At 41.3% G+C, this 13,764-nt stretch overlaps 1 protein-coding gene across 8 annotated transcripts in view; it reads left to right on the top strand.

The window, feature by feature from the left end:
* Positions 1 to 13,764, top strand: part of PHF14 (PHD finger protein 14) — a 286,241-nt gene that overhangs the window by 78,047 nt on the left and 194,430 nt on the right. For all 8 annotated transcript variants that reach the window (XM_045005266.1, XM_045005262.1, XM_045005263.1 and 5 more), the window contains exons 9-13: positions 2,431 to 2,701; positions 4,387 to 4,493; positions 5,860 to 5,955; positions 7,897 to 8,000; positions 9,095 to 9,226. In XM_045005266.1, the coding sequence (XP_044861201.1) occupies positions 2,431 to 2,701; positions 4,387 to 4,493; positions 5,860 to 5,955; positions 7,897 to 8,000; positions 9,095 to 9,226 (710 nt within the window). The remainder of the gene's footprint in view (positions 1 to 2,430; positions 2,702 to 4,386; positions 4,494 to 5,859; positions 5,956 to 7,896; positions 8,001 to 9,094; positions 9,227 to 13,764) is intronic.

Raw genomic sequence — 13,764 nt, 5'->3', positions numbered from 1 at the left:
TGTAAAGGTCTTTGCTGTGAATCTCATAGACTGTATGGCCAGAAGGGACCATCATGATCATCTACTCTGACCTCCTGCACATTGCAGGCCACGGAACCTCACCCACCCACCCACTCCTGTAATAGACCTATACTCTCTGGAGGACTTGCTGACATCCTCAAATCATGATTTAAAGACATCAAGTTATAGAGAATGCACTATTTATACTAGTTTAAAACTGCAAGTGACCCATGCTGCAGAAGAAGGCAAAACCCACCCCCAGGATCTCTGCCAATCTGACCGCAGGAAAATTCTTTCCTGACCCCAAATATGGCGGTCAGTTGGACTCTGAGCATTTCAACAGGACCCAGCAGCCAGACACCAGGAAAGAATTCCCTGTAGTAACTCAGAGTCCTCCCCGGCCATTGGAGTTATTTGCTACTAGCAGTCACAGATAGGCTATATATATATCTCATTGTAGGCCTGGGTCAAGATTTAAAAAAATGGGTGCCTAAAATTAGGCTCCTAAATCTTTATTTATGCACCTAAATTAATGGCCTGATTTTCAAGAGAGCTGAGCACCGCCATGTTCAGAAGAGTGAGTGTACAGATTGTTCTCATCCCTGTACCCTAATAGATATTATAAATGTTTCTTGTTCCTGCCATCATTCTGTTTTTCCAGTCTCTCTAGATTAATGGTATTAAATTTGTGTTAATACATGTTCTGTAATGAGGGCTGAATTATCCATTCTTTTAGGGGCCCCATTTAGAGGCCATCACTTTAACTAGTGAAGCTAAATATCACATTGAAAGACAAAGACTAATTAAAGAAGTATATGTGTTGGTGAAACTTTCCCCTCCATGCGTCCCTCCACATCTAGCCATTGTTCATCCTTGTGAATGTTTCCTCTTTTCCTCTACCCACTTGCCCAACTTTGGGCATCCTCAGCCTCTCTCTCTTTTTCTCTCCCTAGTAGCGACAATGTACTTTGTAGTTTTTACTGCACGGAGCTATACAACTACTAGTTGTATAGGGGCCCTACCAAATTCACGGTCCACTTTGATCAATTTCATGGCCAGAGGGTTTTAAAATTGGTTAATTTCATGTTTTCAAATGTTTATATCTGAAATTTTAGTGTTGTAACTGAGCGGGTTCTGACCCAAAAGAGGGTTGTGGGGGGTTGCAAAGCTGTTGTAGGGGGGAGTTGCGGTATTCACACCCTCTATTTTGGGCTCTGAAGGTTGAAGCCGTGGAGCTTCCTGCAGCTGGGAGAGGATCCCGGAGGTGGGTCTCATCTCCTCCGTGCTGCTGGGAGAGCCCCAGCTGGGAGCTTCTAGCTGCTAGGCTAGGCTGGGCTGGGGAGGGACAGGACTGCCTCTTCCCCTGCATGGCTGCTCTGGGGGGTTTGACACCCTGCTCCAGATCATGCTGGTCATAAGCTAGTATCAGAGGGGTAGCCGTGTTAGTCTGGTTCTGTAGAAGCAGCAAAGAATCCTGTGGCACCTTTGAGTTAACTGGTATTCCTCAAGTGTAGCATGTATATACATGTTTTTGCCTCTCTCTCACATGCAAGGGTATCTCATACCATGTGTTGGGGAAGTTGGATTAATACTCTGTAGTCTAACTTCCTCTTCATGCAGGTGAGTATACAAGCTGTAACTGGTACTCAGCTGGATTCATGCCTGTCGTAGTTTTTATGCTAGTGTTATTGTCTTCCACTGCAAAGACATTCTGCAGGCAGTATTTTCCAATTACATGTAACAACTTGATTGTCTGGCGTTGGTCTTCCAGAGTCCAAAATATATAGATGCTGTCAGCAATATAAACAGTGTGCCTCTAGTGCCTCTATTGCTTTTGTTTGTGAATTTCCTTAATGTCAGCTAGTGTATAAAGAGGCATGTGTGGGCAGTGCTATAACTGGGAAAGGAGTTCCTACAAAAGAGGGTCGTAGACTTGGCATAAGTGTCAGCCAGCAGGTTTAGATGGGCATTTATGCCGGCAGTACACTCAAATCTTAATCTGTTTTCTGATACCTAAGCCAAGGGTTTTACCCACTTTGTGAGCATAGGCACTTCCACCTACTTGCCAGCAGATTGCCAGAAGACCACTTACGTTAATAGTCTTGTTGAAGGTGGTATTCCCAGAAAGAAAGTTCTGAATATTACTCCATTTGACTTCACAAACCCAAGGTTAAGAAAATACAGTGCCAGTTAACTATAAATGTCAAAGTAAAATCAAATGATATTCGTACTGTATGTGGTTTTCCCTGTTGAGTTATCACATCCTAAAGCACTGAAAAATGCTGGATTAGATTGTGCATTTTTTCTTATTGAAAGTAGTGCCTAGTGTACATGTAGTCTAAAGGAAGGTTAAGTTTACTGGCAAAAGTGATTTGGATTCCATTTTACACCATTTTATTCTGTTTTAATTTTCTGGGAATTTGATTGTAGGCCCGAATCAATGCCAGACTGCAGCAGTATCGTGCCAAGGCAGAATTAGCTCGTACCACCAGGCCTCAGGCATGGGTTCCCCGGGAGAAGCTGCCACGACCACTCACTAGCAGTGCTTCAGCCATACGTAAGCTGATGCGCAAAGCTGAATTAATGGGAATTAGTACAGACATCTTTCCAGTGGACACTTCAGATACCAGTTCCAGTGTGGATGGAAGGAGAAAACATAAGCAACCGGCTCTGACTGCTGATTTTGTGAATTATTATCTTGGTAAGGATGAGAATATGAAATTTAAATTTCTTAAACCATATAGACCAGGGTTCGGCAACCTGCGGTGAGCTGATTTTTAGGGGCATTCTGCTGCCAGCGGGGGTCCCGGCCGCCGGCCCCGCTCAGCCCACTGCTGGCCTGAATGGATGGAACCCCGGGCCAGCAGCGGGCTGAGCAGGGCCGGTGGCTGGGACCCCGCCTGGCAGGGGCCGGTGGACAGATCCCCAGACCGTCTGGGGTTCTGTCCGCTGGCCCCTGTAAATGTAAAATGTATTACTGGCACGTGAAACCTTAAATTAATTAAGACTTGGCACACCACTTCTCAAAGGTTGCGGACCCCTGATATAGACAATGCTCCACACCTGTTGATTTTGTGTTATATGATGTTTTGAAGAAAACATTTGACTAATTATAGAAAGAGAGAGGAGAGGGTTTGGTTAAAGTAACAGAGTATGCTCGTGTGTGTGTGTGTGTGTGTGTGTGTGTATTATTTTTTCTTATAATCATTAGAGAAAAAGCTATCATTGCTCATTCAAATGAATGCAGAGTTCACACTCAGTATCTGAATATGCTAAAGTAAGTTAAGGTGCCTTTTTAAACATATCTCTTTTGTGAATTAAATTCCTTCAAACATAAACAGCAGGGAGTATGTTTTTGTTGACAGGCCTGGAAGGGTAGATATTTGTCACCTTTTTTGTTTTGTCCTCTTTGAAGTAAGGTGGAATAGCATCTCTCTCCCCTCTGAACATCCCTAGCAAAATCTTGGGCGCTGTGTCTTTAGGTCCTCAGTACTCTGTTTCCATCTTAGAAGGGCATGCTCTTGTGATTGAGGTCAGCTGGTTTAGCTTGAGGTGACCAATCAGTGCATATCACCAAACAGTTATCTCACTTTGACTTTGCCCAGGCAGCAAAAGCATGTGACAGAAGAGCTGGGAGGTTCAAATTTTTTTTAAAAAGATTTGATGTGGGTTAACTGCATCTAGAAACTGGAAAAAAAATAGCAAATTGAAAAAAATCTGTTTTGGTATTTTTTTTTAAAGGGCTAGATTTGAGGAGGTAGACTTGGTGCTGATGCCTTATAATTTTTATCCCAGTGATTAGGGCAGTCACACCACAGACGCACACCGGTATATTCCCCTAGCCCGTGGCCCGGGTAATATCATGCAATGGGGCAGACTCAAGTTCTGATCCCTTCTCCATATCAGCAGAGAGGGGAATTGAATCTGCATTTCCCACATCCTGGGTGAGGGCTCTAATCACTTGATCAAAAGTTATAAGGAGGGTTCTGGCAATCACCTCCATCTCACCACTACCTTTTCTGGCTGTTTTGAGAATGGCACCCAAGTACTGAAAAGAAAAATGGTACAAAACTACTCACAAATTTGTGTCATATTCAAGAATAGTTTTTGGATAACCAAAACTGCATTTTTTCAAATAAACTATTCATCCAAAAAACTTTTCCCAGCTCTACATGGTGGGAGAGTTCTTGTATTCCATCACTCTCATAGATCATTTAACAGGACAGTGGCCTGTAATTTGATCCTCTCTCCCCCTTCACCCCGTGGTAGTAGTTTTACATTTTAAGATTTTTTTAACTTAGTGCTTAAATGTGTAACACTTGTTCTATGTGGCACACTTAAACAAATGCAACTAAAGCTAGAAAGGACTGGATTTTCTTTAAACAGAGAGAAACATGCGCATGATTCAGATCCAAGAAAATATGGCTGAACAGAAGAATATTAAAGATAAACTAGAAAATGAGCAAGAAAAACTTCATGTGGAATATAACAAGGTAAGAAAAGCAGTGAATACAACTGTGGTAAGCATTGGAGTGTTGTTAACTGATAGAATTTCGCTTTTCAAAGGCATTTCTTAGAGATGTGGAAAACTGCTAATTAAAGGGATAAAAATGTTACTTAAAATATATCTTACCTTCATATTTTAAATTATCACAACTACAATGAATTTCTAAAATCTAAGTTGGGTACTGATCCTTCACATAGAGCCTCATTAACAGGGCTTCACATGAGCACAGAGGCCCTTTTGCATGGAACTAGTTGTAAGATTTAGGCCTTACTTTTTACCATTTTTGCTGTTTGTGTGCACTTAGTTTGGACAGTGACCCCTGACTTGCCACTCTCACAGTTTTGTTTTTGGGTAGTTTGACTTTCAGGTTCTCCTCTAGTGGTAGTGTCTGGATTTCCAGCAGTGCAGGAATTGTTTACGTGAAATAGTGTACAAAACAAAACAAAACATGAAAACGGTTGCCCATGCTTTTATCAATATCCAAATTTTGAGCCTTCCCAAAACTTTTTTTACGGGGAGCAACAGATGATAACATTGCCTCAAAGAAGTGCTGCTATAATGAATGTGTGTGAAGCAAGCCATGGTATGTGGAGGAGTTAGTGTTGATTAAAAATTGCCTTATCACTTTTTGAACTTTTCTGTTTTGAAACAGAAAAAATATACATAATAACCCATTAAAATTATTTTTTGTGCAGGATTATATAATACTGATGCTTGCTGAATTCAGCAGGTTAGAATTTATCCAAAGTGGTTTAAACACTTTTTAAATGCAAACAAATGTTAACATCTGCTTGTTGTATTGTCCAAGAATAATAAGAGAGGAATGAAGACAACGATTAACAAAATTACTAGGTTGTACATACAGTATTATAGCTGGCAATTACTTTTGAGAATACTGTCTTCTGCTTTGGTGTTCTTTTAAATTAGCGAAATAAGTGAGGCTTGGTTTTTTAAGAGTGTATGGTTTTTTTTGGTGGTGAAGGAACAAAACTTGATTCCCTATATAAAACATTTGCCATAACTTCATAGCTAGAAATAGTGTAGTACAATTTGTATGATGCATTAGTATACTTTAATTTTGCTTTCCGATTGTGATTGTGGAACCTAATTGTCATGCTGAATTACTTCAGATCCTCTTTTACAAAACAGATGGCTGCCCAACTTTATTCTTAGTGCTGTTACATGCCTGAATAACTGCACTGATCTCTGATGTATTGACATGACTATTGAGTTTCATTGTGTTTTTAATTATGTAATTTATAAAAGTTACAGGTAAAGAGTTCTCAGATAATAGATACTGAATAATTTCAGTAAATGAACTTTAAAAGAGTTTTTCAATTTTTTATTTTCAGCTGTGTGAGTCCTTGGAAGAGCTACAAAATATGAATGGAAAGCTACGAAACGAAGGGCAAGGAATATGGACTCTACTGGGTAGAATCATTGGGCAGGTTGGCTTTTCTTTCCCCCCCCTCTTTTGCACCATATAGGTGCACATGATTTTCAGAGAATAGGTTTTGTTATTTTGTATCTGTCACCTTTGCATACTCTGGGGTTAATGATTTCTGATTGAAATATATCTAAAGCTCTGCAAGCAACCTACTGGGAACCTGTAGCTTAATTTTGTTGTTATAATAGCTATCTTGCTTGCAAAATTCTTTCATTTGCTGTAACTGATTGACCTGTCATTTGTGATAAAGCTAAACCTGAAGCATGAGTTAATCCCACCGTATTCCCCTCCACTTTTTCTTTAGCAGTTGTAGGTTTCAAATACGGTAGAATGGTTCCTTGGGTTTGTATTGACTGTTTATGACCATTTTATAAACTGTATATCTCTAAAACCACACATCACTTTCAACAATGTTTTTTAAATTATGCAGCTAAAAGATGTAACCTTTCTTAGAAATAGTGAGTATATTATATCAGTGATATGGGAACGTGTGATTATTTCTTGATGCTACCAGTGACCATGTTGTCCATTACAAGGAAGGAGGTACATTTCATGCTTCAGTATGCTCATAAATTCATTGAATTAAGAGAAAAGGTGAACAGATACATGGATCATGTTCATGAAACCCCATATATGTAATATGGCAATGTGTCATTTATCTATCAGTAGAGAACATGAAACTATTTCCAGTCATGTTTTTAAAGAAGATTGAGAACACTTGTTCAGTACATGTGTTCTTTTTCACACTGAAAACTGTATCTGTCAGCATGTGGATGGCTGTGTTTCTGAAATAGTGAGTCATTTCATTGGTCTTTTATGTAATATCTCCCATACCCCCCTAAAAGGCTCATACCTGGCAGGCACACAAGGAAGACAGCAGTCTTTTTCAAGATGTAATGTATTGAACATTGACATGCCATACTAATTATAAAGGTGCTTTTGGGAATTGTGCAGAATAAATATTGTAATGAGACAGTATTTTAAGAGGATGAGAATAAAAAGACATCACCTAACTAGGTCCTGTGTCAGAAATTTTTGTGATGGCCTTTGGTACTTCTGTGTTTGTATTACTGTACTTAAAATGAAATTTACCCATGATGTCTGCAATAATGCTTGTGGTTTAATCATATTGGTTACCCACGCCAAGCTGGCTGAATTTTTTTTCACCTACTTGTCTTATACAAAAATCTCGCTTTGTTAGAGAGTATCTCAAGGAGAACTTGGTCGGTCTGGAACAAGATTTCACCTTTTAAAAACAGTTTTAAAAAAAGTTCACAAATGTATTTCCCAGCGCAAACATTAATAAATTAAAAAAAAAAAAAGAAAGTAAGTAGAAGTAAAATTCATTTGCACAGCTTGCATGACACTTTTTTCCAGTTGGTTGAACAGATGCAGGCCCACAGGGCCGCCAAGAAATGACTTTGATAGATGGTTGCTGTCTGAGAAGCTTGCGTACTGCAGATTAGTAGAAACCCGAAGAGAATCTCGTCTGCTTTGTGGAGAGTTTGGTCCAATAAGATAATTTTTCTAATTAACCTATGGAGCACCAGTATAACAGGGAGGCTGAGGAAAATAAACTGCCTCAATATTCTTTTGTCAAGTGTAATGGGTTTTCTTTCTCTCTTTCTGTCTTTCTCTCTCTCTCAAAGGTTGGGGGGAAAAGTTAAAAGCCAGGACTTTAGTGTTTGCATTTTTTTTGTTTTAGTTTTACGTTGAAAAATGTAACACTAATTCTGTGAAAAACAAAATTTGTTTTGAGACAAAATAAATACTGTAGTTGCTCTTTCCTATGAAGTAGTTTAGAAAGGAGTTTTCCCCTCATAATAGTAGTATCCTGAGTTTGACCAAATTTAACTGGCTGTGGAATAGCAAATGGGAATGGTATACTTAGATTCTTCCCCAAAAAACTTATATATAAACTGCATTTCTTCAAATCCAATAGAAATTGAACATACCAGCAATTTTACGAGCACCCAAGGAGAGAAAACCAAGTAAAAAGGAAGGAGGAACACAAAAGACGTCCACGCTTCCAGCAGTACTTTATAGGCAAGTAATGCAGTCTTGGTAGACTAGGAATGACATAGTATGGAGAGTGTTGATAAATATATATAATTATAGTGTTTATTTACACAAAAATTGAAGAAAATGCCTCCCCCACATCTTACTTACTATTTGCTGCCATCAGAGGTATGTTTATCTCCAAGCCAAGAAGCTTGAGTCATTTCTTTATTTTGGTGCACACATTGACAGGGCTTTCTCTTTTAATAGACAGCAGTGCTTTAAAAGAAAATGGCTTCTACATCTGAAATATCGGAATCGGTTGCATCTGTAATGCGGAAATTTTAAATCCATGCTATTGTCTTTTGAATTTAGTAGTCTATACTGTTGTGAGGATTTTGGTATGAACAATATTATGTATTCAGCAGTATAGTGTTAAACATACTTGCCATTTGAGGATATTTACTCTTCCAGTTAATGGGTCAGCAAGCTGCTTTTGAACAGATTTCTTTCTTTCTTTCTTTCTTTCTTTCTTTCTTTCTTTCTTTCTTTCTTTCTTTCTTTCTTTCTTTCTTTCTTTCTTTCTTTCTTTCTTTCTTTCTTTCTTTCTTTCTGTGATTAATAAGTACAAAATTAATCTTTTTGAGACTATTAAAACTAGAATGCCAATATTGGTACAGTAGCTCAATTTAAAAAGTGAACTCTGATTTATTTTGTGTTTGTACATTATCCAGCATGATGAGACTGCAGTCCTGTCTTTCAGTGTTATTGAAATAGATAAATGATTAATAGTAGTAATAATATTCTACTTAGCTAGCGAATACTATTCTTTGTCCCAGCGTGGTGATCTTCTTCTCCCGCCCCACGCATGTATAACTGCAGTTCTACAGTACTTGAATATGAAATTTAAGGAAAATGTTAGACGATATCACCTAGTTTTAAAAGATGCTTAGTAATAAACATTTTCACAAGTAATCACGTAGTTAATTTTAAACGAATACTGTGAAAACTATATGATGTCATTAACATATATTTGCATACTTGCACTTTGTATTGTCACTAAGAAATACGGTACTGTATCGTATATGCTTTGCCATCTCAAATGTAATTGTAATGCTTTTTTTGGCTGCATTTATTCAAAGTTGTGGAATTTGTAAGAAGAACCATGATCAGCACCTCCTCTTACTGTGTGATACCTGTAAACTACATTATCATCTTGGCTGTCTGGACCCTCCTCTTACAAGAATGCCAAGGAAGACTAAAAACAGTTATTGGTAAGTAAGAATATTGTTAGTTAGTTATCTTCTGCCATTTCCATGCACTCCAAGTAAAACTTAAATGTGAAAAGGGTTGTAAATGTTGAGTATTTAGGCACTGCCAAATACTGCATAAACTAGACTATCTTGATTTCAACTTTCTTTCCCTAGTCATTATTACTATTAAAAATTAAGTTATGTGGTTAAGATCGGTCTTTATTGTGACTTCACTTTCATCACTTATGTTTTCATGGAAGGGTAGGGGAATTGGGTTATGCTCATTTACAATATTGACATTTCACTCAACTTGTCAGGCGAGGCACTATAGTCCACAGCTCTGAAATGTGAATTTTATTTATAGAGATTTGCTAAACTCATGATCATTGAAGACAGTTCTTGATTGTTAATCTGAAATGTGTACATTTAATAGATAATTCAAGCTAAATAATTCTCTGTTAAAATACAAATGTGTGTGATTAGATTACAAACTTAATTTAAAGTACAATTTAAGTACTTATATTGGGCAATGTGCATTGGAACTTCTAGTTGAATTTGTGGGAAAAGTTATTTCTCAAATTAATAAATCTAGTCATTGATAATGTTTCATCACCTGGTCATAATCTTTGACATCTTTTCTAAATTATGGAGTAACCTCTATTCAATATATACAGTTTTTTAGGTCAGTTTAATTTGAAATGTAGGAATATTTCAGTGGAGGAAGCAAAAAGAATAATTTCACATCTTTAGAATAAATATAGGGAAAAGTATTTTGAAAAATTAGTGTTGTAATAATAACGTCAAAAGAGTCAGAATAGTGTTTTGATGAGAAAATGAATGGATTTTGATTTTCTTCAGTGATGTTTTATTATAACTATATATGTACACGGATGATGCCTCCAAACACACATCGCTTAGCCCCTATGGGTATATCTACACTGCAAAGAAAAACCTATAATAGCGCTGAGTCTGAGAGCTCAGGTCAATTGACTCAGGCTCGTGGGGCTTGAGCATCAAGGTTAAAAATAGCAGTGTAGCTGTTCCTGCGCAGGCTGGAGGCCAGGCTCTGAAAGCCAGCAAGTGAGGTGGGCTTCGGAGGCTCCAGCCCATGCTGAATGTCTATGCTACTATTTTAACCCTGCAGCCTGAGTCCTGTGAGCCAGAATCAACTGACGCAACATAAAATTAGTGTGTGTGTGTTTGTAAGCATTCTACATGTTGTAAAATGTTTTGAAAAATCTAATTATGAGAAAATGGTCTTTACTCATCTCGCTAGCAAAAAGGCTAGTGTAACAACTTCCTCAAGGAAGGGCTTAGAACAGGAGTAGGCAACCTATGGCACGTGTGCCAAAGGCGGCACGCAAGCTGATTTTCAGTGGCACTCACACTGCCTGGGTCCTGGCCACCAGTCTGGGGGGGCTCTGCATTTTAATTTAATTTTAAATGAAGCTTCTTAAACATTTTAGAAACCTCATTTACTTTGCATACAACAATAGTTTAGTTATATATGCTAGACTTATAGAAAGAGACCTTCTAAAAACGTTAAAATGTATTACTGGCATGCAAAACCTTAAATTAGAGTGAATAAATAAAGATTCGGCACACCACTTCTGAAAAGTTGCCGACCCTTGGCTTAGAACCTCCTAGCAGTGAGCCCTAATGTGTCAAATTGGAATATGAAAATAACCATTTCTAAAAGTAGGTTTTTTTTAATAGTTCACTTGATGAAAATTGAGTTTCAATGTTTCCTTACCCTTCGTATATAGTTCTTTCTGAATTTTTTTTGAAAATAAACACTGGGTCTTCAGTAATTTAGTGTTTCTTGTTGGTGAGGTTTTTACCCCTCAGGGTACGTCTACACTACAAGACTATTTCGAATCTACTTAACTCGAATTTGTGGAATCGACCTTATGAAGTCGAATTTGTGTATCCACACTAAGTACACTAATTCGACTGTCTGAGTCCACAGTAACGGGGCCAGCGTCGACTTTGGAAGCGGTGCACTGTGGGAAGCTATCCCACAGTTCCCGCAGTCCCCGCTGCCCATTGGAATGCTGGGTAGAGCCCCCAATGCCTGCTGGGGGAAAAAATGTGTCGAGGGTGGTTTTGGGTAACTGTCATCATTGAACCGTCAATCACGCCCTCCCTCCCTGAAAGCGCCGGCGGGAAATCTGTTCGCGCCCTTCTCTGGTCGGTTACAGTGCGGACGCCACAGCACTGCGAGCATGGAGCCCGCTGCGATCATCACTGCACTTATGGCCGTTGTCAACTCCTCGCACCTTATCGTCCACCTCTTCCACAGTCAGCTGCTGAGAAATCGGGCGAGGAGGCTCCGTCAGCGTGGTGAGGACAGGAAGTCACAGAGTGGCACAGACCTCTCACAAAGCAGGGTACGCCGTGCAGTGGAGATCATGGTGGCAATGGGTCAAGTTCATGGTGTGGAACGGCGATTCTGGGCCCGGGAAACAAGCACGGACTGGTGGGACCGCATAGTGCTGCAGGTCTGGGATGAATTACAGTGGCTGCGAAACTTCAGGATGCGTAAGGGCACTTTCCTTGAACTCTGTGACTTGCTGTCCCCTGCCCTGAAGCGCCAGGACACCCGGATGCGAGCAGCCCTGAGTGTGCAGAAGCGAGTGGCCATAGCCCTCTGGAAACTTGCAACGCCAGACAGCTACCGGTCAGTAGCGAACCACTTTGGCGTGGGCAAATCTACCGTAGGGCTTGCTGTGATTCAAGTAGCCCACACAATTGTTGAGCAACTGCTCTCAAAGGTAGTGACTCTAGGAAACGTCCAGGTCGTCATAGATGGCTTCGCCGCGATGGGATTCCCAAACTGCGGTGGGGCTATAGATGGGACTCACATCCCTATCCTGGGACCAGCCCACCATGCCAGCCAGTACATTAACCGAAAGGGCTACTTTTCTATGGTGCTGCAAGCACTGGTGGACCATAGGGGACGTTTTACCAACATCTACGTCGGGTGGCCGGGCAAGGTTCATGACGCGCGTGTGTTCAGGAACTCTGGTCTGTTTAAACGCCTCCAGGCAGGTAGTTTCTTCCCGGACCACAAAATAACGGTTGGGGATGTGCAGATGCCTACAGTGATCCTCGGGGACCCAGCCTACCCGCTAATGCCCTGGCTCATGAAGCCCTATACAGGCGCCTTGGACAGTGAGAAGGAACTCTTCAACTACCGGCTGAGCAAGTGCAGAATGGTGGTGGAGTGTGCTTTCGGACGTCTCAAGGGGAGATGGAGGAGCTTACTGACTCGCTCGGACCTCAGCGAAAAAATATCCCCGTTGTTATTGCTGCTTGCTGTGTGCTCCACAGTCTCTGTGAGAGCAAGGGGGAGACCTTTATGGCGGGATGGGAGGTTGAGGCAAATCGCCTGGCTGCTGATTACGCTCAGCCAGACACCCGTGCCGATAGAAGATCCCAGCGGGAAGCGCTGTGCATCCGGGAGGCTTTGAAAGCTAGGTTCCTCGGAGAGCAGGGTAACCTATGACTGTCGACTTGATTTACAGAGAAGCTGAACCTGAGCCTGTTTCAGTGACTGTTGACTTCGATCTGCGGTTACATACCCCGTTCTCCAGGTTTTCCCCCTTCCAACACACGTTTTAAAATAAATTTAATGGAACACTGATTATTAATAAAGTTTTCTTTAATTATGAATTCCTGTTCAAGGGTTGAAACATGGACGCAGACTGTGGTGGGTACGGTGTGCACTGATGTACAGACCGCTTCTACACTAGAGGAATGACAGGCTCCTGCTCCTACAGCGGTCTCTGGGGGGAGGACGGTTGCAGGTGGGTGTGCAGGAAGGGGTGGGTTTGCAGGAAGGGGTGAGGGGTGCTGTCTTTGGGACGGAGTTTGGATGCAGGCTCTGGGCTGGGGGTTGGGGCATAGGAAGGGGTGAGGGGTGTGTGGGAAGGGTGAGTATGTGTCCGTGGATGAGGGCTCTTGCTGGGGCTCAGGGCATCGGAGAGGCTCGTGGCTAGGGTGGAAGGGCATGGTAAGGGCAGCCTGCCTTGCCATTTGTGGATGGCAGGCGCTAGGACCCTGGGGCAGCATACACCTCACAGACTGACCCAGGGCAGCATACACCTCCCAGACTGACCCTGGGGCCTAGTGACTGCAGTCTGTGTGTGTCCTGCTGTTGATCCTGCCCCCAAGTCTGTACCCTGGTAATGGAGGCTGTCCTATGCAATTAAAAAACCCCTCCCCCTCCTTCACACAAAGTCTTCTGACAAGGAAAACGTGACGGAAACAGTGAATAACAACAAACTACTCTTAATACTCAACTACACAGTGGGGGGATGAAACTTGGATTTGGGACTGGGTGATCCAGGAAGGGAAGCACTTCTCAAAATTTATGGCATGAGAGCTGTTTGGTACATGAGCGCTCTGCTGGGGTGGAGTGACAGTTTTCACGGCCCCTAGCGCCCCTCCTTCTTGTGATTTTGGATGAGGGGGGGACAGGACTTTGTGGCGGGGGAGGGCGGTTGCAGATACAGTTCAGGGGGGCTCTCTGCTCCTGCCTGCGGTCCTGCAGATCA

This window comes from Mauremys mutica, chromosome 2 (assembly GCF_020497125.1).
Source record: "Mauremys mutica isolate MM-2020 ecotype Southern chromosome 2, ASM2049712v1, whole genome shotgun sequence".
NCBI classification, from domain to species: domain Eukaryota; kingdom Metazoa; phylum Chordata; order Testudines; family Geoemydidae; genus Mauremys; species Mauremys mutica.
Note: the sequence above shows the minus strand (reverse complement) of the source record. Positions and strands in the feature narration are given on the sequence as shown.